The sequence below is a fragment of the Mesoplodon mirus genome (genome assembly GCF_964341445.2).
Source record: "Mesoplodon mirus genome assembly, chromosome: 13".
Classification (NCBI taxonomy): domain Eukaryota; kingdom Metazoa; phylum Chordata; class Mammalia; order Artiodactyla; family Ziphiidae; genus Mesoplodon; species Mesoplodon mirus.
This window is the reverse complement of record NC_138989.1, coordinates 65,363,141-65,386,641: the sequence shown is the minus strand read 5'-3', so window position 1 is coordinate 65,386,641 and position 23,501 is coordinate 65,363,141. Positions and strand designations below refer to the sequence as shown.

The window sequence follows — 23,501 nt, the reverse complement described above, 5'->3', positions numbered from 1 at the left end:
TCTGAGGAAGCAGAAACAAAACAGTAGGCTCTTTATATGTAAATATGGACGTTGAAATGACAGTGCAGAAAAATTAGGTCATATTCTGAATTAGACACTTTGCTTGGAATTGGTAAGACCCTACCACCACTTTGTACTGTGCAAGTCTAATGATTTAGGGTGATACAGTGATAAGAGTACAAATTAGGATCTATTAATCAAAGTACTGAATAAGCTCCAAATTTCCTTCTAGATAGGCAAGTCTATAATTTATTATGTGAAATTTATAATTATCACCATACTAAGTTCAAAAGATTTTAAATCCTTTAGTAACTGATAAACTTAATTGTAAAAATTCTTGACAGAAGTAATCTCGAAGAGCTCTTTTGCATGATCTTTCCAATGCTGTTTGAATTGCGAAGCAGTTGCCCTCATTCTAATTAATTCTGTGTCAAGGAGAAAAACACAGACTCTATATGGGGATTTTCTTTCTTTATCAGGCACAAGACCTAAATGTCATCGAAGAAGTGATTCGAATGATGTTAGAGATCATCAACTCCTGCCTGACAAATTCTCTTCATCACAATCCAAATTTGGTGTATGCACTTCTTTACAAACGAGATCTCTTTGAACAATTTCGAACACATCCTTCATTTCAGGATATCATGCAAAATATTGATCTGGTAAGTGTAAATGGAGATATTTATTATGATTCTTTTTTAAATATTAAAGTAGAGAAAGTTTAACAAACCTTGATAAAAAAACTGCAATAATTAGTCTCTTCAACGTTAACTCTATTTGCTGTCTATTCTGCTATAACAATTGTCACCTTCCGTATGTGTATGTATTATATACAGACATATATATACACGCATGCATATATATTTAGTAGAATTGAGATCATACTTTATATAGTTCTGTATTCTACCATTGTTACTTAACATTATTAACATTTTTCTGTGATATCATCAATTCTTTGAAAATCTCACATTTTAGTGTTTGTATAACCTGTATTATGGAGGTCCTAAAATATATTAACTCTTATCCCATTATTGCTCATTTGGTTGTTTCTCATATTTTGTATTAATTTGTAATTATCAGTTTGTAAATACATCGTATCTCACCTTTTTTAGTTCTATTTTTGAAGTAGTCTTAAAACTGGAATTGTACTAGTTTTTGCTGTCAGAGGGATCAGTATTTTTAAGACTCAACCCATGTCAAATTGCTTTCCAGAAATATTGTACAATTAATGCATCTGTGTGTCATCTTATACTTCTACAAGTGAGGTATGAGAGGATGTATCTCACTATACTTTTACAGCTTTATTAACTATTTTAATATTTGTCCTTTTATATCAAAAATGGTATTTCATTATTGTTTTTAATTTTTATTTCTTTCATTATTAGTGTGATTGAACATTTTTCACAGGTCTATGAACTTTCACCTCCTGTCCTTTTTAAAAAGGTTTTTCTGCTAAACTTTCTATTGTTATATTAGTGTTTCCCAGTTCAGTTTGATTCCACAAAAATTTCTTGCATAGCTAATCAGATTCATAATGCACAAGAGGAAACAGAAGAGCCACCATCCCTGTCCTTGTGTTACTTACATTTAGGAAGATTTTTAATAATTAAATTATTGCACAAGTATGAATATATAATTTCCATCATAAGTAAGCACTTGTACACGCCTTCCTCCAGGGTGTACACCTCACAGTGGATTTGCTGCATAACATGTACCGAACCAAACCGTTTCCCTTGGAGTGCTGTCATTTTACTCTTCAACTGGTGGTGTATAAGATTCCTGTTGTCTCACATCCTCATGAACACTTAGTTTGGTCAGTTTTGCAGTAACATCTCATTATAGGTTTAATTTGGATTTCCTCTTTTCTGAAGCTAATTCAAGTCTTTTGCCAGTTTTTTCTACTGAGTTATTTATCTTTGTGTAGATTCTTTGTATGTTCTGGATTCTAAGCCTTTCTTGGTTATGTTTTGCAAATATCCAGTCACTAACAAGTACAGACTTTCTGATGTAACTCTGAAACTCCTCTCAAAATAGTCAAACATCAAATTCTCAGTTCCATTCTTTTCTTGGAGAGCTTGCTTCCAGCTCCAACCAGGTTGTACTCTGGTTCTCCTGCCCAGCTTCAGCATCTTCCTGGGAATTTCCTTCACCTGTTTCCTTTGGTTGATCTTGGCTCCTGTGAATTCTTCTTTCTTGGTTTACTGCTTCATGTTGGTGGAGCATATACTACAGTAGCTTTCTGGGGCAAGGGTGTATGTGAGGTAGGTTTTTTATTTTTTAGTTTCTCGTGTCCGAAAATGTTTTTCTTCTCTTTTTACATACGACTTGCTGTCTTGGGAAGCTTTGGGGATCTCCCTATTATTGTGTCCTGAAATTTCATGGTTTGCTGTGCCTTGGTCAACTGTACTTGGCTCTTGGAGGGTCCTTTGAGTCTAGAGGCTCATGCTCAGAACTTTCAAATATTCATTTTAATTATTTCTTCCCAGTTGTCTCTCTCTCTCTGTCTCCTGCTATTTCCTCTCTATGAAACTCCCATTAGATGGCCATTTCCTTTTGAGCCCCCTCCTGTCAATATCACTAAGTCTTATTTTTGGACTGATCAGTGTCTTCATATTAAGAGTCCTCCGGGCTCCTGCCTGGGGTCCATAAGCCCATCTGTGAGGGTTTTAAAAGCTGAGGTAGAGGGCTTCCCTGGTGGCGCAGTGGTTGAGAGTCCGCCTGCCAATGCAGGGAACACGGGTTCATGCCCCGGTCCGGGAAGATCCCACGTGCCACGGAGCCGCTGGGCCCGTGAGCCATGGCCACTGGGCCTGCGCGTCCGGAGCCTGTGCTCCGCAACGGGAGAGGCCACAACAGTGAGAGGCCCACGTACCACAAAAAAAAAAAAAAAAAGGCTGAGGTAGAGAGAGGCTGGGTAAAATTGGGGGTGGGGAAGAGAGGGTGAGAGTGGCCTCTAAAGTGAAAACTCCCAGTCTTCTTTCAGGATAACAGCAATACATAAATGGACACATGGACTCTGATCAAATTTAAGATACTTAAGAACATCCCTATCCATTCTCACTAAGCCAGTTTACCCAAGTAGGTTAATTTTTTCTCATCCCAGTAGAGTCCTGTGTACTTGTTCAGTACTTAATTGAAATCAGCTTTGAACTATAACCAGGCTCCCATTCCAGACTCTTAACACATAGTTCTGTAAACTGCTGAATACTCTGGAATCCACACACTTACATGAGTTTAACTACGACTATGTATACTGTTGCAGATCTGTTCATTGATTTGCTCCATATCACTGCTGTGTAATGATTGCAGGTAAACAGAAATAAAAATTAAAACTCTTTGCTGTCAGCATGAAAGGGTGCTCAACATCACTAATCATTAGAGAAATGCAAATCAAAACTACAGTGAAGTATCACCTTACACCAGTCAGAATGGCCATCATCAGAAAATCTACAAGCAGTAAATGCTGGAGAGGGTGTGGAGAAAAGGGAACCCTCCTGCACTGTTGGTGGGAATGTAAATTGATATAGCGCTATGGAGAACAGCATGGAGGTTCCTTAAAAAACTACAAATAGAACTGCCATATGACCCAGCAATCCCACGACTGTGCATATACCCTGAGAAAACCATAATTCAAAAAGAGTCATGTACTACAATATTCATTGCAGCTCTATTTACAATAGCAAGGTCATGGAAGCAACCTGAGTGTCCATCGACAGATGAATGGATAAAGATATGACACATATATACAATGGAATATTACTCAGCAATAAAAAGAAACGAAATTGAGTTATTTGTAGTGAGGTGGATGGACCTAGAGTCTGTCATACAGAGTAAGGTAAGTCAGAAAGAGAAAATACCATATGCTAACACATATATATGGAATCTAAAAAAAAAAAAATGGTTCTGAAGAACCTAGGGGCAGGACAGGAATAAAGATGCAGTTGTAGAGAATGGACTTTAGGACATTGGAGGGGGAAGGGTAAGCTGGGACGAAGTGAGAGAGAGAGTGGCATGGACATATGTACACTACCAAGTGTAAAACAGATAGCTAGTGGGAAGCAGCCACTTGGCACAGGGAGATCAGCTCAGTGCTTTGTGACCACCTAGAGGGGTGGGATAGGGAGGGTGGGAGGGAGACACAAGAGGGAGGGGCTATGGGGATATATGTATACGTATAGCTGATTCACTTTGTTATATAGCAGAAACTAACACAACCATATAAAGCCATTATACTCCAATAAAGATGTTAAAAACAAAACAAAACAAAATCTCCTCTTTGCTGTCACTTTAATTAGCGTTTTCATGAGCTTTCCTTAAGTCGCCTCAACTATATACCTAATGGTTGCAGCTATAGCAAATTATTTTGCCACACACACCCTTGTCATTTTCCTAAACTACTATCAGTATTATTTAGATTTCATTAACAGAACTGGGGCAGCTGGGTACTCTTGTCATCTTTGCAGTTAGGATAAAGCAGAAACATCATTTCAAATGAGCATGTTTATATCTTAGAGTTAGACTTGACATTTATATTCTTTAATTAAATTCTCACCGTTATGAACCAGTACTCCCATGTAGATTTGTTGATATTTAGGATGTGTGAGAGCATCCTCAAGCTGCTTCTCAAATATTTCTTCTCTGGCCCCATGTCCTTCTTGTTTAATGGGAAAAGCGCCTCCTTTTAAAATTGGTAAGTAGTGGTAACAAGATTATGAAACAAATGATTGCCCAAGGGACATCCATCAGAGCTTATTTCTACCATTTTCTGTTGGCTAGATGCTTTCTGAGAACGAAGTAGTCAACTAAGATCCTGCAAGCCGCACAGTGTGGCCAAAAAAAATTTTTAAATAAAATAAAAAGCCATTTCTAGCCAGCCTGTTCATGGATTTGTCCAAATTCATTTCTAGTTTCTTGCTTGTACCATTTTGGGGAGTAGAATACTGAGATTAAGATTCGCTGTGCACGTGAGGAAAGGTTCAACAAAACCCTTTTCTCTTTTACATGGGAAATTGGCCTTGGGTTAAGCTGCTTTTAGCTCTGTTCCTTGGAAATCTGATGAAGGTGGAATGTCAGCCATGTTACTAGGTAACACTGCTGTAATAAAACGAGAATATGATAGAATGACCTTTGAATGGTAAGTTGAGTCTGGACTGAAAGGACTATAGCTTTCATCTTCCCTGAGTGAAAAAATTCATAACCAGGCATGTCCTTTTCAGGGACCTAGAAGCTGAGACTATCACAAGGGGTATTGGTTTCTGTTTGGGACATGGCTTCTAAGCTAGGGTGGCTATTGGATCTGTCCATGGTAGTCTCATTCTCTCACATTGCAGCTGTCGTTTGAGGGTCCAAAGACCAGGCCCGAGACCGCTGTGAGTATTCCCAGGGAAAACAAAGCCTGGGACTGTGCTGTTGGCATGCTCTTTTTCCTGGCCTTCTATCCTTTTAAATTAATCTTATGCTCAGTGTGGCCTATTACACTCTTTTTTTTTGTTTTTTATTTTTTTTATTTTTTATTTATTTTTTTTGCAGTACGCGGGCCTCTCACTGCTGTGGCCTCTCCCGTTGCGGAGCACAGGCTCCGGACGCGCAGGCTCAGCAGCCATGGCTCACGGGCCCAGCCGCTCTGCGGCATGTGGGATCTTCCCAGACCGGGGCACGAACCCGTGTCCCCTGCATCGGCAGGCGGACTCTCATCCACTGCACCACCAGGGAAGCCCTTTTTTAAAATTCTTAAAACTTGTTATTATGAAAAATTTCAAGTGTATACAAAGTAAACGGAACCGCTATTATATTCTTGAGCCTCTCGATGTCTAATTGGGTCTAAGAATACCACCCAGGAAAGAGCACTGAAGTGCTAAAATAATATCTTCTTATAATACTTATAAATGTATCTCTTTCACATTCCAGGATGGAGGATATCCTGGTTTTTCCAAGGTTTATCCAGATCTTTGAATTATAGAACTATCCAATACGTCCTTTTTTAGCTTTCATATTTGTAACATGCGTCATCCTAATCATTTTAGTCTGCCCTTATGGCAAACCCCTACCCCTTGTCTCATAACTTTCGCCTTTCTCTGGACCTCTCTGATTTAAGTTTCTTTCTTCATTTCTTCCTGTCTTTTTTCTCCTTTTACCCTTTCCTTCCTCCCTCCCTCCATTCCTCCTCCTCCCCCTTCTCTCTCACTCACTCATTCTACATTTCTTTCTCTGGATAGCCACCTGAACTGTGCACAATATATGTCAGATAATCTATATCTGCAGTGTATTGGAAATGTCTTCTCTTTAATTACCAATACCTCTTTTCATAATAGTGCATTTTTTTCTTTTTGTTTCTGATAAAAGACTAACCAAAGTTTCTTTTTTCCTGTGGTCATAACTGTAATAGATGATAAATGATCACGTTGTAATACATTGTTTGGATTATTTAGTTTTAAATGTTTAAACCACATCAAAAACCATTCGCTCCTTTTCTATTCATCTCATCATTAGCATTGCTAGCTTTTATTGCATGCTTGCTAAACATTTACGTGCATGATCTCTCTTAATCTTCATTAAAAAACAAACTTTGAGGTATATTTCATTTTAATTTTCAATTACAGTTTAAGATACCAACTTAGAGAGATTTAACTTGCTTGTGATCACATATTCAGAAAGTGATAGAGCCAGAACTCAAACTGAGGCAGTTTGATAATAACACCCTTGTTTGTAGTCATCATGCCTGACTACTATCCCCATTCACTAAACGTTCCTACAGTTTCTCATTGGTTTGCCTATTCACTGCCTGAAAACATCTGAAAACAAACCCGGAAATTTACTTTCTCCTTCAAGTTCACTTCTAATAATGTCAAATCAGTCTTTACTCCACCAGTGGTGAAAGTGATGTTCTTTTCTTAGTAACCAGGCTGTTGACATCCTTAAAAATAACCCTGAAGGACCATATTATTTTTTGAAAGGACACACAAGAACCATGCAAAGGATTTAAACTACATCCATTTGAAACTTAGTCTCCTTTGGAAGAGGTGAAAATTAGAGTAAAGATGAGGAAATAGAAAGGACCTCACTTGTTTTTCTCACAGTATACCACCACATGGAAATAAAAGCAGGGTGTTAAACTGGATTTATATCCAGTGTTCACTTTCCTGTCCTTGTCAGTAATTGGCCACTTACTGACACTCCAACTGTATTCATGAAAAATTCAATCTCTGGGTAAACATTTGACTGTGTGCTGTTGTGTAGTTCTTAAAACTAGATAAATATATGCCTAAACATTTTTGAGTCCCTACTAAGTGCTGGGAATGAGGCTAAGTACCTTTACATAATATTACTCATTTATTCTTCTTAAACCAGTAAACTAGTTATTGTTATCCCACTTTACAGATAAGGAAACCAGCAGGCTGAGAGAAGCCTTCCCAGGTGATTTTAACACAGATCCCCACCTAAGAATCATTCCTCTTAGGGAATTCCCTGGCCATCCAGTGGTTAGGACTTGGCACTTTCACTGCCAGGGCCTGGGTTCGATCCCTAGTCAGGGAACTAAGATCCCACAAGCCATGCAGCAAGACCAAAAAAAAAAAGCCTCTTAAATAGTGATCACATGTTTGCGTAGGGCTTTATCATTGAGGGCTATTTGCATACGCCCTATCTCATTTGACCCTTAAATTATCCTTGTGAAGGAGGCAGAGAAAGTCTTCAGAGGTGAAATGGTTGGCTCAAGGTCACTTAGCTAGTAAATCACTCAGCCTTGAATCCAGATCTTCTCATTATAAACTCCATATTTTCAGCATTCACTTGGATAAACCTAAATAAGATTCCAAATGAGCAGATTTTCCAACAACTTTTTGTTGAATACTATCATCTAAAATAGTGTTGGACACACTGGAGGTTCATTCAAAATCATTTTAAACTCTTTTTTACATATTTTGAAAAGAATACCGTGAGAAATATAAAAATAACATCTCTACTTTTGCCTCTTTCAGCACTTTACCTTCTCCTTCCCTCCCCTAAATGCTCCTGAAATCTTGGCTTAAGCAAACCTTTGCTATTTCTTCTTTCAGGGAGTTAACCTTGAAAAATGTTGGTAGAGGAGACTATGAATCTACTGTTATTTTTAGCTGACAGGGAGTTGAGAGTTGATGTTTTTCATTAGACATTAAGCAATGTTGAATGTCTGAGACAGGAGTGACTAACCTTGGAGTACTTTTAACTTCTGCCGAAGGAGTTAGACATGTGCTTTTCAGGTAGCCAAATTACTGTTAGCCATTTGTACATAACCCTCCATTCTAACTCATAAGATGATATGATCTGGCTGAATTAAGCAACAGGACAAAATAGAAATACCACACCAAACAAGAGAGGGCATGAAAGAAATTTCATGGCTGAATATAAGTATAGGACAGAGACAGTGAACAACAATAGTTTTGTGGTATGGTAAAGGCAAGAACTATTTTTATCTCTTGACAGTGTAAAATTTATACTAGGTTTTCTGTATTTCCAGACCTGACCGTTCTTATTGAGCTCCAAACTAGCTCATTCAATTGACTATACAACAGTCCCACAAATGTTGAACAAGGTTAAATGAGAATTCATTATTTTCTTCAAAAAAAAATCAAACACAAAATGAATCTGCTTTTTCTTCTGCAGTCTTCCTTAGCTCTGTAAATGACATCAATATCTACCTAGTTGCTTATGCCAAAATGCCAAAAAAGAAGAAAGAGGAATAATGAGTGCTATTTGGAATAGGGTTGGGATATTGCAGATTTAAAGAGTGCAGTCAGAGAAGACCTGTCTGAGAAGGTACATTTGAGCTCAAACTTGAAGGAGGTAGAAAATGAGTTGTGCAGATACCTGGGATCAGATGGGGTAAAGATGGGAGCATGTCTTTGTCTCCCTCTGGAGCAAAAGGTAGACACTCTTACTGAGCATTATAAGAGATTTGGGTTCTCTAAGCTCAGAGTTCTGTTGCTATAATATAATCCATGGCATTTGCAGGGGTCATCTGTTCATCTTCAGATCACCTTGTGCAGCCCCACTTACATCAATGGACATATCATCCAGACAGAAAATCAGTAAGGAAACACTGGCCTTAAGTGGCACATTAGATCAAATAAACTTAATAGATATATAGAGAATATTTCATCCAAAAGCAGCAGAATACACATTCTTTTCAAGTGCACGTTGAACATTCTCCAGGGTAGACCACATGCTAGGCCACAAAACAACTGTCAGTAAATTTAAGAAAATTGAAACCATATCAAGCATCTTTTCCAACCACAGTGCTGTGAGACTTGAAATCAACTACAAGAAGAAAAAAATGCAAAAAACCCAGACACGTGGAGGCTAAACAATATGCTACTGAACAACCAAAGGGTCACTGAAGAAATCAAAGAGGAAATTTTTTTTAATCCTGGAGACAAATGAAAATGGAAACACAATGATCCAAAATCTGTGGAACAGCAAATGCAGTTCTAAGAGGGAAGTCTATAGCAATACAAGCCTACTTCAGAAAACAAGAAAAATCTCAAATAAACAACCTCGCCTTACACCTAAAGGAATTAGAGAATGAAGAACAAACAAAACCCAGAGTTAGTAGAAGGAAAGAAATCATAAAGATCAGAGTGGAAATAAATGAGATAGAGACTGAAAAACATAGAAAAGATCAGTGAAACTGAGAGTTGATTCATTGAAAAGATAAACAAAATTGATAAACCTTTAGCCAGACTCACCAAGAAAAAAAGAGGGCCCAAATCAATAAAATCAGAAACAAAAAAGGAGAAGTTACAACTGATACCACAGAAATACAAAGGATCATAAGAGATTACTACAAACAACTGTATGCCAATAAAATGGACAACCTAGAAGAAATGGGCAAATTCCTAGAGATGCACAGTGTCCCAAAACTGAACTGGGAAGAAATAGAAAATATGAACAGACCAATTACAAGTAATGAAATTGGATCAGTCATCTTAAAGCTCTCAAGAAACAAAAATCCAGGACCAGATGGCTTCACAGGTGAATTCTACCAAACATTTAGAGAAGAATTAACACCTGTCTTTCACAAACTATTCCCAAACCTTTCAGAAGAAGGAACACTTCTGAACTCATTCTGTGCAGCAGCATGACCCTGATACCAAAACCGAAGACGTCACAAAACAAGACAATTACGGCCAACGTCACTGAGGACCATAGATGCAAAAAGCCTCAATAAAATATTAGCAAACTGAATCCAACAACACATTAAAAGGATCATACACCATGATCAAGGGGGATTATCCCAGGGATGCAAGGATAGTTCAATATCTGCGGTATGGAGATTCCTCAAAAAAACGAAAAATTGAAATTGAATTGAAAACATTGAACTACCATATGACCCAGCAATGCCACTCCTGCATATATGTCTGAAAAAAGCAAAAACACGAATTCAAAAAGATACATGCACTCCAGTGTACACAGCAGCATTATTTATAACTGCCAAGATACAGAAGCAACCTGTGCAACCTAAGCAAACTATGAAAACTTCCCCAATCTGGTACTGTTTAATTTTTCTGAAAAAATAAAATTAATAAAATTTTATTAATTTTATTGATTTATTAATTTGACCCTCAGTAATGTATTAAACTAATGGGGATCATGTAGGTTTTAACCTGCAGGCTTTCCTAAAATTTACTTTCAGTAGATTTCACTTGATAGTCCTGAGTGGTTTGGGTGAGATGACCTGTGCCACCAAACTCAGTTCTTACAAATTTTTCGCCTATATCAGGCATAAAATCAGGAAGATAGACATATAACTACAAAGAAATGTTATTGATCAGATACATTGGTGGGGTACTAACATTCATGGGTTTCATCCTTAACAGACTACTTTTACATGTATTATGATTGTTTCCTATGCAGTAGATGGGGCAACTTTTTCATTTTATAAACAAAGATACTGAGATACACCTAATGATAATCATAGTTACTGACATTTGTGAGCACTTCCCATGTGCCAGGCATCGTTCTTCGTGCTCTGCAAGTTTGAACTTAATTCTAAGAACAACCCCATGAGGCAGGCATTCTATTTTTCCTCATTTATAGATCAGGAAACACAGGCATGGAGATGTTAAATAACTTGCCTAAGTTTATAAGGAGAGTTGGGATTTAAATGCAAGCAATCTGACACCTGATAAGTGCTCCAAACCACTGCACAATTCTACATCTGGAAGAAGTTGAGCATCTTACAAGTCACATGGTTAGTAAGTATCACAGGCAGGACCCAAACTGGGCCTCTGACTTTGAGCAGTTTGTAGTGTACATTACCATGATGTCTTAAATCCATTTAATTATACATTTGATCAGTGTCTTGTCCCCCAACTACATTGCATCTTTCTCTTTTTTTTCCCTTTTATTGAATTTCAGTTTCTGTACACATTGCCTCTTTCTTGCAGACACAAAGTATCATCTATTTCCTTTGTAAATTCCCTGATTATTTCTTCCACTGAATAGGTTGTCAAGGGTATCATTGGTGTCTTAAGTAAAACACAAAAACTTCAGGTACAACCAAAATTCAAAAAATATTTTCACATAGTTTACTTATTTTACACGTATAAAGTGTCCATTTAAAAATAAAAAAGAGGGACTTCCCTGGTGGTGCAGTGGTTAAGAATCCACCTGCCAATGCAGGGTACACGGGTTTGATCCCTGGTCCGGGAAGATCCCACATGCCACGGAGCAACTAAGCCTGTGCGCCACAACTACTGAGCCTGCGCTCTAGAGCCCGCGAGCCACAACTACTGAGCCCATGTGCCACAACTATGAAGCCCGCATGCCTAGAGCCCGTGTTCCGCAACCAGAGAAGCCACTGCAATGAGAAGCCCGCGCACCACAACAAAGAGTAGCTCCCGCTCGCCGCAACTAGAGAGTCCCCACGCAGCAACGAAGACCCAATGCAGCCAAAAATAAATAAATAAATAAAAAGAGACTTAATTACAAGTTATGAAAATCAGTTACAGTACCTGCTGTGTCTAAACTCTTGTGAACGAAACTTTATCCCAGAGAGCTTAAAATCTGACTTGGAAAAAACAAGACCCATAGGCACATGTTGAAAACCAACCTGTCATGGACAAAATAAGCAACTTGCAAAGGAGCTGGTGCCAGCAAACTGCCTGAGATAAAGAAATGATTTATTTGGAATCAACAGCAGTGTAACCAGGCATTGGCTGCCTTTGTTTTCGCTCATTGCCACAAGGCACAAGCTTGTTAGGGTTCTGGCTCCAGCTGGGTCTCTACTTTCCAGAATAAATCCATTTCAGTGGCATTTATATCATATCATGCACCTTCCACTAGAATGGTTAGGAGAAAAGTTATTGTGCATTTGAACAATTAATATTTAGGAGAGTAGTATTGAAAGAAGATCTAGAAAAATATTTGGAAATAACTCTTAGTTAACTTAAAATAATTTACCTATAAAATAGAAAACATGTAAATGGAAATACTCAACTTTTTAAGAAACATAAATTTTTATATTTTTGCAGGCATCTCTGACTATAAACACTTGTCTATAGTGTATAGTCTCTTGAATAAAAAGTGGCTTATGGTCTTCTTGATTTATTAACATTGTGGTTTTAAAGTGATTTCCTAAAAAATGATGACAATCTTTTAGTTTTTAATGACAAGTGTTGAGAGACAGTGTTATTTCCAAATGTTACTGTGTTAGCACCTTGCTACATAGTTCAGGCTGTACTGTGACATGAAACCAAAAAATTACAGCTTGCTGTTGATTATCCCCGGTGCTCAGAGGTAAGAGTGTTGTGGATAAATTAAATTGATAAATAATCCCCAAAACATCATTTTAGCCATTAGCTTCAAATTTCTTTCTTATTAAGACGTTTCTGGACAACTACTATTAATCCTCAATATTAACAGATATTAAGCTTTAGCTTTCTCTTCCTACCTTCTGATGGGTGCTTCTCTCTAAATGAAATATGAGTGCAAGGTGAGACAGCACAAGAGAGGGCAGAATTCAGGAGCCTGCTTAATTCACAGAATGCATAATCAACCCTGAATATTGAGGGGTTGGCTCTGATTCAGCCATCAAACCCTTTATACAGAGGACTGATTTAGGAGAGCCAGTGAATTAAAAGCCAGGTCACTCGAAGAAATGGAACGCTGATCCTTTGACTACCATGTGAGAAAGGCATCTACTGAAAATACCTCTCATACATCTACTTGTTTAAAAAAATAACACTTTACATTCCAGGTGATCACCTTCTTTAGCACGAGGTTGCTACAAGCTGGAGCTGAGCTGTCAGTAGAACGGGTCCTGGAAATCATCAAGCAAGGGATCGTCGCACTGCCCAAGGACAGGCTGAAGGTAAGACTGGGGGAAGAAACATACTGTTGTATCACTTGATGTAAATATTAGTGTCTGAGTGGGCTCTATTCAGAATCATACCACTTACCCAGCACTTGCGCTGGAAAAGGCTCTCTAAACTTGCGCTGCCTACTCTACTGTATATTGACACACACAACTGTGGTGAAGGATTCTGACATTTTCCAGAAGAAATAGCAAAAGGACTGTCTTCACACCACTGCATATCCTATGAGTAACCACTGTATATACTATGAGTAATTCATATATATACTATGAATAAAGGAGCACCTTATTTTTTTAACGCAGTGAAATAAATAGTCTTGTAAGTATCATCAATGGTTGATGGGAGGATGGTGGTGATGGTGATGGCGATGATGACTACAACAGTAGCTAATATTTACATAGTGTTTACTGAGTTATTTTGGGAGGTTCTAAGCGTCTTACATATATTAACCCGATCAATCCTCACAACAGCCCTTTGATGGTAAGTAGCGTTATCATCCTAATTTTCAGATGAGGAATCTGGTGCACAGAGAGGTTAAGTAATTAACACAAAGCCATATAATTAGAAAATTAGGAAACTAGGAGATTCATACCCAGGCCATCTGGCTCCAAAGTCCATGTTCATAATCACCACGCTATTTACTGTGTGCCCGGGAGTAGCTATAGAACAGGATCACTTTATGGAAGAGGTAGGGGAAATATTGTATTTTGAGGAGGCATTTACATTTGTGTGTTAGATATGTTCCTGAAGTGATCTCATGATGTAAAACTCATACTTCAAGACTAATTTTCCCATAGGAAAATATGTAAGAGGGATATTTGGGGGAAGATGCATGAATGTACAGCATTGTCGCCTATTTTTACCTTAATACTTCTTTTAGTTTTTTCCTTCATTACCTCTCATTTTTTTAGAGTGCTTGTTCCTAAATGAACAGCACACAGGGTGTTATGGTGAATGTTTGGCCTTCTTCATAGTGTTTTATCACAACTGGCTTCTGTTCCAGAGTTACTGTTTGTGGGGCTCTGTTTTTCAGCACTATCACTAGAGCCGCTGCTTAATGAACATGGTAGGATATGAAAATATTTTCAGTTATAATAACAGAGTTTATAAAGCAACAGCACATTAGTCATAATGACTTGCAGAAGTTCCACTGTCCGTAAACAGCTGTGCAGTTCACGCAGTGCTGAGCAAAGGAGGGGTTTCTGCTTATCAGCTAAAATGGCACCACCATGTGGCAATAGTATAAAACCTGATTATGGTTCACCAGACCCTCCAGCTTTGACTTTACTCTCTTTTCCTGACAACTCCTGAAGTGTAGAGAATTCATATTATTTCTTTTCTTACCTAAAGTAAGACATCTGAGGTCTTTCGGGTTTTTTCTCACTGTTTCAAATTTATTTGAACTCTACCATGCTAACCAGTACAAAAATCCATGATGATTAGACTGGCAACTCGTAGGAAGTGATGGATCATGGTGTTTAAGCTAAGTCAAGAAAGAAGTGGAGCTATCAAGAAACCATAAGGAAAGGATAATGCAGAGGAGTCAACAGAAGGGGGATTTTGATGAGATCAAAGAGCCAGCTTAGTAGAAGAAATGGAAATTGTGATTAGAGAGCAGTGTATTTAGACCAAAGATGTTCAAAAGGAGCAGATCTCCATGACAACATGAGTGGGGGACTGAAATGATACAGATGTGAATGAACGTCAGTGTGACTGAGCCAGTTAATGAATTGGAAGCCAAGGATGGGCCATACACATGGGCATCATAGGCACCCTGGATGATAAGCCATGGGCGGAAAGAAAGACTGAGCCAGATGCTGTAGTAAACGAGAGAGAGGCCTAGGAGTCAGTAGGCGGCAGCTATAAGGAGGAGAAGAAGCTGGTACCAGCTTCATATGAACAGAGCTTTGTACTTAAGGGTAGAAGGATAATAGCCAAGCAACAACAGTGAAAACAAAGGAGACACCAAGTGCACCTCCAGACCCTGAAGGCCGGGGAGTGTGAAAGAACAAGCGGCTTTCGCCTCCAAAGGCTGCAGGGGTTTGGGGGTCCTGAGGGGAGAACCAGGTTTCAGTTAAAGAGGTGGTGAAGAGAGAAGATTCAGTGCAGGGACTGAGAGTGTGGGGATACATCCTCACCATGGAATTGGGGTTTGAAAAGGCAGTGTAGGGTATGGGAGGCAGGGAAGTAATAGGAGGCTGCATCGGGGGAGAGGAAGTACAAAGAGGAATGGGGACGAAGGTACAAAAGAAGATGGCAGCGACCCATGATGAGGACATATGACATTAGGCTTAAGCTCGCCACAAGGTTCCATCAACACCGAGCAAGTCTTTCTCAAGCCTCTGCTCTGTGACAGTGTTGCTGTAAATGCTTGGGCACGTAGTGAGCGAAGATCCCTGCCCTTTCAGGGCTCACAGTCTAGCAGGAGGAAACAGACAGTGAACAATCAGCGTAATAAAATAAATAACAAAATGATCTAGGGGACTAGGATGTGATAAATGCTCTGGAAAATACAGAAAAGGTAGAGCAGCTTGAGGGGGTCTGGGAGTATCCGTGAGGTTGTGATGGGAGAAAGTTTTACAGAGAATGGTCCGGGCAAACCTTTAGCCAAAAAAAAAAAAAAAAAAGAGGCGAGAGAATTAGGCATGCTTATTCAGAGTAGAGTCCTAAGCAGTAGGAACAGCTACTAAAAAGGTCCAAAGCCAGGAGGATGCCAAGCATGTTGAAGAAATAATGAAAAGAACAAAGCAGCTAGAGCTGTGTGAACAAGGGGAGAGGAACAGGAGGTAAACAGGATGCTGGGGGTGGGGAGGTGCAGTGAAATGGGAAACCAGTGCAAGAGGAGAGACACGATGGGGTTTCAGTTTTAATAGGACCACTCTGGCTGATGCGTTGAGGGTAGACTATAGAGCAACAATGAAAGCAGAGAGATCAGTTAGACTATTGCTTGACTTGGACCACGGTGGAAAGGTGGAAGTGCTAACAGAATTCGTCCAAGAAATTGTCTGGTGGGCAGAGGAGTGCACTTAGGCCTTTTAGGAGACAGCTATAGTCTGCATTGATTACAGAAGCTCCAGGGAATGGTGGCTGAACGTAGGTTCTGATGGACTGGTTAGAGAACTGGTCTGCAAGTACTGGAAGAACTGTTCATGGAAGTGGATTTGGACTTGGACTAGGCCGTCTCAAGGACAACTTTCAGATGTTGGCTAGCTGAGTCTTTCATCATTAGATGCCTGGCTCTGCTTTGCTAAATGTTGTGCGGCTCAACAGTATATGTGAGTCGATCTGCTACTAGTGTCTAGAGGCTGTCTGTACTAGACAATTCAGAGCAAACTTGGGAGGCCACACACCATAAGACAATTTGGAAAACTTTCGGAGAATCACCAAAATTGTGAAAGAACACAGGGAGTGATTAAGGGAATTCACAGGATCCAAGCAGAAGAGACTTGTCTTCAAGTACTGGAAGAATTGTTTACAAAAGCAGATTTGGACTTATTATGTGTGGTCTCAGGAATAGAACCAATGGGTAGAAGGAACTTGCATTTCAGTCCCATAGAAGGAAGAACTTTCTAAGAAATGGAACTACAGTTGACCCTTGAACAATGTAGGGGTCCAGGGTGCAGACCCTCCACACAGTCGAAAACCCAGATATAATTTATCATCAGCCCTCTGTATCCACAGTTCCTCTGAACTCACAGATTCAACCAACCATGGATTGTGTAGTACTGTAGTATTTACTGTTGGACAAAAATCTATGCATAAGTAGATCTACCCAGTTCAAATCCTTGTTGTTCAAGGGTCAACTGTATTTAGAGATGGAATAGGCAACTTCTGGGAAGTGGTGCATTCACTGTCACTGGAGGCGTTAAGAGTAATAGGACGATGGCCAGTTGACAGGGATGCAGATAGGTTCCATCTTGCATGAAGCTCTCATCTGTTGGTACTAGCTGGCCGGCACGGTAAATGGAGAAGGATTCTAAGGCTGAGTTCAGGTGCAGCAGGAAAAGTGCTGAGATCCATTAGCAACGCCTGCCATTGGCAACAGGAGCAGAAAGCCAGGAGCACATGTACAGTTATTTGCCATTCCAATTGTAAGGACTCAAATATTGGTGGGGAAAACCAACTGTGTGACTTTTTTTTTTTTTTGCGATACGCGGGCCTCTCACCGCTGCGGCCTCTACCACCGCAGAGCACAGGCTCCAGACGCGCAGTCCCAGCGGCCACAACCCACGGGCCCAGCCGCTCCGCAGCATGCTGGATCCCCCCGGACCAGGGCATATACCTGCATCCCCCACATCGGCAGGCAGACTCCCAACCACGGCGCCACCAGGGAAGCCCCCAACTGTGTGACTTTTAAGAACGTTTCCATTCCTAAGAGTATAATTTTGTCTGTGTATATACTAAAATTATCATTCTCCACAAAGCAGGAAACTGTATAAACTTTTGATAACAGTTTTTACTCTCAGAAGATGCAAGAAATAATAAGGAAATATTATTAATCTGGGGATTTTTTATGACAGAGATCACCTTTCAGTTCATAATAGCAGAGGGCATAGTCAGGTTTGTATGCCAAAAGAACATAAATTGCTAAAAGTTGTATATGGTTCATAACAAGAAAAAATGTAGTTCAAGTGGGATGGAAAACAAATAAAATAAAAAATATTAACTATCCAATCACTGATTGTTCTGTGTAAACAAATATGAGAACTACGTTTGTACTGAAGTATTTGTTTTCAACTCTGTATCACATTCGCCTCCTTCTCCAGTCTCCTCTGCATCACAGAGAAGCACCCAGAGTACATTTCCCAGAATCATCCTGTCTGCATAGTTCCAAACTGCAGTCGGCCAAGGAGAGGCACACTTGCATGCAATTTGGAAAGCAGAAGAGAAGAAGCCATTATTCTCCAGAGGCAGCTTCTGCCTGGCCTGGTGCTGTAGGCGTCCAGGGTCGTCGATGTCTCCCCAGAGATACTGAGGTTTGCAGCAGCTTGCAGTGAGCTCTTGAGAACCTCCTACTCCAGTGCTGAAGACAGTCTTCTGTCACAGCTTCCCTGATCTTGCCTTTCCAACAGTTGCATAAGCCTCTGTTTTCCTTACAAAATCCTTTATACTCGAGTTATAGAGAGGACCTTCTGTTTTCCCTACCAAACCTGTCAGAGAAATAAAACCCCTGATTGCGAACAGAAAGCAGTTTAATATAGGAAATTTGAAAGTCATTGAAAGGACTTAGGAAGCCAACTTCAGCAAAAAAACAGTTCTGGCTTTCAAGAAATCAGAAGTGGCAAGAATGTCGTCACTGATGGTCTGGCCTGCCTGCAGTCATCCATGTGGAGGTCTGCAGGAGGATTGCTAGAAACCACTGTCAAAACGTTTGCTGAAGCCCACAGTCTGCCCACCACTGTTACCAGAGCACCAGTGGCCTCTGTTTCTCTTCTGCCTTCTGAAATACAAGTTCCTCTCCTTGACACAGTCTAACCCAAAGCCCTTCTGGAGAGACGCTAGGACATGTAGTTTCCAGGCTTTCAGCATGAGAGGGGAAGAAAGGTGCTTGAGTTGCCAACAGCGTGGCATATGATCAAAAGAAACTAAAGAAGCAGAATGAGAAGTCCCTTGACGAGCATGGATTTTTTTTTAAAGGATACCTGCAAAAGATAGAAGAATGGTATGTACAGAGGCCAAAAGTAATGGAGTGGCATGAACTTACACAAACGTTGTCAAAGACTCGAATTGGAAGGGGCCTTTGATCCTCTGAGAGGAGAAAGCAAAGAAAATAAGAAATTGTGGACCTTCAGCATAGGAACAGTGGACAAGATTACGTGATTGATTGACTGATTTATGCATTCTCCCATTTTCAAATGCTAGTTTATCTCCTTTAGTGAGAATAATCTCCAACTGGAAAAGAGTATATCCTCTAAATAAAATTGAAGCCTAAGGAGGCAAAAGACTTGTACTCAGAAAACTATAAAACACTGAAGAAAGAAATCAAAGATGACATAGGGCTTCCCTGGTGGTGCAGTGGTTGAGAGTCCGCCTGCCGATGCAGGGGACACAGGTTCGTGCCCCGGTTCGGGAAGATCCCATATGCCGCGGAGCGGCTGGGCCCATGAGCCGTGGCCACTGAGCCTGCACGTCCGGAGCCTGTGCTCCGCAACGGGAGAGGCCACAGCAGTGAAAGGCCCGTGTACTGCAAAAAAAAAAAAAAAAAAAAAAAAAAAAGATGACCTAAACAGATGGAGAAATATACCATGTTTTTGGATTGGAGGAATCAATATTGTGAAAATGACTCTACTACCCAAAGCAATCTACAGATTCAGTGCAATCCCTATCAAACTACCAATGGCATTCTTCACAGAATTAGAACAAAATTTTTTACAATTTGTATGGAAACACAAAAGACCCCGAATAGCCAAAGCAATCTTGAGAAAGAAAAACAGAACCAGAGGAATCAGGCTCCCTGACTTCAAACTATACTACAAAGCTACAGTAACCAAGACAGTGTGGTACTGGCACAAAAACAGAAATATAGATCAATGGTACAGGATAGAAAGCCCAGAGATAAACCCACGCACGTATGGTCACCTAATTTACGACAAAGTAGGCAAGAATGTACAATGGAGAAAAGACAGCCTCTTCAATAAGTGGTGCTGGGAAAACTGGACAGCTACATGTAAAAGAATAAAATTAGGACTTCCCTGGTGACACAGTGGTTAAGAATCCACCTGCCAATGCAGGGGACATGGGTTCGATCCCTGGTCCTGTAAGATCCCACATGCCACAGAGCAGCTAAGCCTGTGTGTCACAACTACTGAACCTGCGCTCTAGAGCCCACGAGCCACAACTACTGAGCCCGCACGCCACAACTACTGAAGCCTGCACACCTAGAGCCCGTGTTCTACAAGAAGAAAAGCCACCACAATGAGAAGCCCATGCACCACAACAAAGAGTAGCCCCCACTCACCACAACTAGAGAAAGCCTGTACGCAGCAACGAAGACCCAATGCAGCCATAAATAAATAAATAAATAGATAGATAGATAGATAAATTTTTAAAAGTTGTGTATTTTTTAAAAAAAGAATGAAATTAGAACACTACCTAATGCCATACGCAAAAATAAACTCAAAATGGATTAAAGACCTCAATGTAAGACACTATAAAACTCTTAGAGGAAAACATAGGAAGAACTCTCTCTGACACAAACTACAGCAAGATCTTTTTTTTTTTTTTTTTTTTTTGCAGTACACGGGCCTTTCACGGTTGTGGCCTCTCCCGTTGCAGAGCACAGGCTCCGGACGCGCAGGCTCAGCGGCCATGGCTCACGGGCCCAGCCGCTCTGTGGCATGTGGGATCTTCCCGGACCGGGGTACGAACCCGTGTGCCCTGCATCGGCAGGCGGACTCTCAACCACTGCGCCACCAGGGAAGCCCCAGCAGCAAGATCTTTTTTTGACCCACCTCCTAGGGTAATGAAAATAAAAACAAAAGTAATTAAATGGGACCTAATTAAACTTAAAAGCTTCTGCACAGCAAAGGAAACCATAAACACGACGAAAAGACAACCCTCAGAATGGGAGAAAATATTTGCAAACAAAGAAATGCGCAAAGAATTAATCTCCAAAATATACAAACAGCTCATGGAACTCAATATCAAAAAAACAACCCAATTAAAAAGTGGGCAGAAGACCTAAACAGACATTTCACCAAAGAAGACATACAGATGGCCAAGAGGCACATGAAAAGATGTTCAACATCACTAATTATTAGAGAAATGCAAATCAAAACTACAATGAGGTATCACCTCACACCAGTCAGAATGGCCATCGTCAAAAAATCTACAAGCAGTAAATGCCAGAGAGGGTGTAGAGAAAAGGGAACCCTTTTGTACTGTTGATGGGAATGTAAATTGATACAGCCACTATGTAGAGCAGTATGGAAGTTCCTTAAAAAAACTAAAAATAGAACTACCATATGATCCAGCAATCCCACTACTGGGCATATACCCTGAGAAAACCATAATTCAAAAGGGCTCATGTACCCTGTTGTTCATTGCAGCACTATTTACAATAGCCAGAACATGGAAACAACCTAAATGTCCAGCGACAGATGAATGGACAAAGAATATGTGGTACATATATACAATGGAATATTACTCAGCCATAAAAAGGAATGAAATTGGGTCATTTGTAGAGATGTGGATGCACCTAGAGTCTGTCATACAGAGTGAAGTAAGCCAGAAAGAGAAAAACATATCATATATTGATGCATATTTGTGGAATAAAGAAAAATGGTACAGATGAACCTATTTGCAGGGGGAATGGAGACGTAGATGTAGAGAACAGACATTTGGACATGGGGTGGGCGGGGAAGGGGAGGGTGGGACGAATTGGGAGATTAGGTTTGACATAAATACGCTACCATGTGTAAAATAGATAGCTAGTGGGAACCTGCTGTATGGCACACGGAGCTCAGCTCAGTGCTCTGTGATGACCCAGATGGGTAAGATGGGGTGGGGGAGAGGGAGGTCCAAGAGGGAGGGGATATAGATATACATATAGCTGATTCACTTCATTGTACAGCAGAAACTAACACAACATTGTAAAGCAATTATATTCCAATAAAAAAATAAAATAAAACTTAAAAAAAAAAGAACGGTATAAGCGCTACCAGCCTTTTTCATCTTAAGGCTCAGATGCACAGTTTCTCACGGTGCTGGCAGATATAACCTGTGAGTAAAATTTGAGAACTCAAGCTCAACAATAATACTAATAATGCTACAAGACACTTTTCTAAGCGCTTTATAGCGCACTATGAGTTGATGCTATTATCCTGATTTTCTAGACGAGGCAACTAAGGCTCAGGGAGGTTAAATTACTGCCCAGATGCAAAGCTGGGCTTCAAACCAAGGCAGTCTTTCTCCAGAGTCTATTTTGTTTACCACTGTCCTGTACTATCCCCTTCCGTGCCAGTAAGACCGCACTAGGATCGTTAGGTTCCATCTGAGCATCACATTGGTAAACCAAGATGTGTGCACAAGCAGGAAAAGTTATAATAAAGAGCCTGTAGGTCACATAGGTGAGGAGTAGGGGATATATAACCTGGAAAAGAGAGAAAAATATAAAAACTGTGTTCAGCTACTTTAAGGATTATACTGTGAAAGAGGAATTAAGCTTCTCATTTTATGCCAAGGGCATTGGGTAGTAACTGAACAAAGACAGGTATTAGTTCACCTAAGGAAGTGTTTTCTGATGGGTAAAGTTGTTTAGCAGTCCATATGGGGCTTCATGAAGTAGTGAAGTGTCGTATTCACGAAAAGTTCTGGATGGTAAATGTAAAAAGAGCATGAGATGACAAACGAACTCAAATCTATAACATAGGGGGAAAAGATTGAAAGAGTTCCTGTTAATAAAAAGTTACACAGGGGCTTCCCTGGTGGCGCAGTGGTTGGGAGTCCGCCTGCCGATCCAGGGGACGCGGGTTCGTGCCCCGGTCCGGGAGGATCCCACATGCTGCGGAGCAGCTGGGCCCGTGAGCCATGGCCACTGGGCCTGCGCGTCCGGGGCCTGTGCTCCGCAACGGGAGAGGCCACAGCAGTGAGAGGCCCGCGTACCGCAAAAAAAAAAAAAAAAAAAAAAAAGTTACACAGGATGATCCCAAAGATGTCTTGCAATTCTTATGAGTCTAGAATTCTGTCTTCTAAAATTCCATGAAGAATTTTTGTAGATCAGTGCTCTAGTAACGTCCTTCTACTATTTAGAGGTCAAGCCCTGTTGCTCCCTGACAAGGTCTGGAGTCCTTAGGCTGCAGTTCTAGACCATTCACAGTCTAACCCCAGCCTGCCATTCCAGTCCTTTGCCTCCCTACTTCCCATTACCCCACCCCCACCCGGTGCTCCAGCCCAGCGGAACTATCTCTGTGCCTTCTTCCTTCCTGCGGTTTTGGATTTACTGACACAATTTTCTTTTCCCAATATACCATTCTCCCACCTTTGCTTTTTGCTTACTCAAATTCTAAGCATTCATTGAAGCCCTTATCAATTTAAGAACATTTAGGAAGCCTTTTCTTTTACTCCTCAACCTACCTGTGCCTCCCTCCTCTGAATATCCATTGCATTTTATATTTACATTTTTGGGGACTCCCCTCCTCTTCTACCTTG

The 23,501-nt window shown here is 40.3% G+C and overlaps 1 protein-coding gene across 2 annotated transcripts in view; it reads left to right on the top strand.

Moving 5' to 3' along the window:
- DYM (dymeclin) overlaps nucleotides 1-23,501 on the top strand; it is a 378,609-nt gene that overhangs the window by 301,101 nt on the left and 54,007 nt on the right. For both annotated transcript variants that reach the window (XM_082641320.1, XM_082641321.1), the window contains 2 exons: nucleotides 480-662; nucleotides 13,235-13,348. In XM_082641320.1, coding sequence (XP_082497446.1) covers nucleotides 480-662; nucleotides 13,235-13,348 — 297 coding nt within the window. The remainder of the gene's footprint in view (nucleotides 1-479; nucleotides 663-13,234; nucleotides 13,349-23,501) is intronic.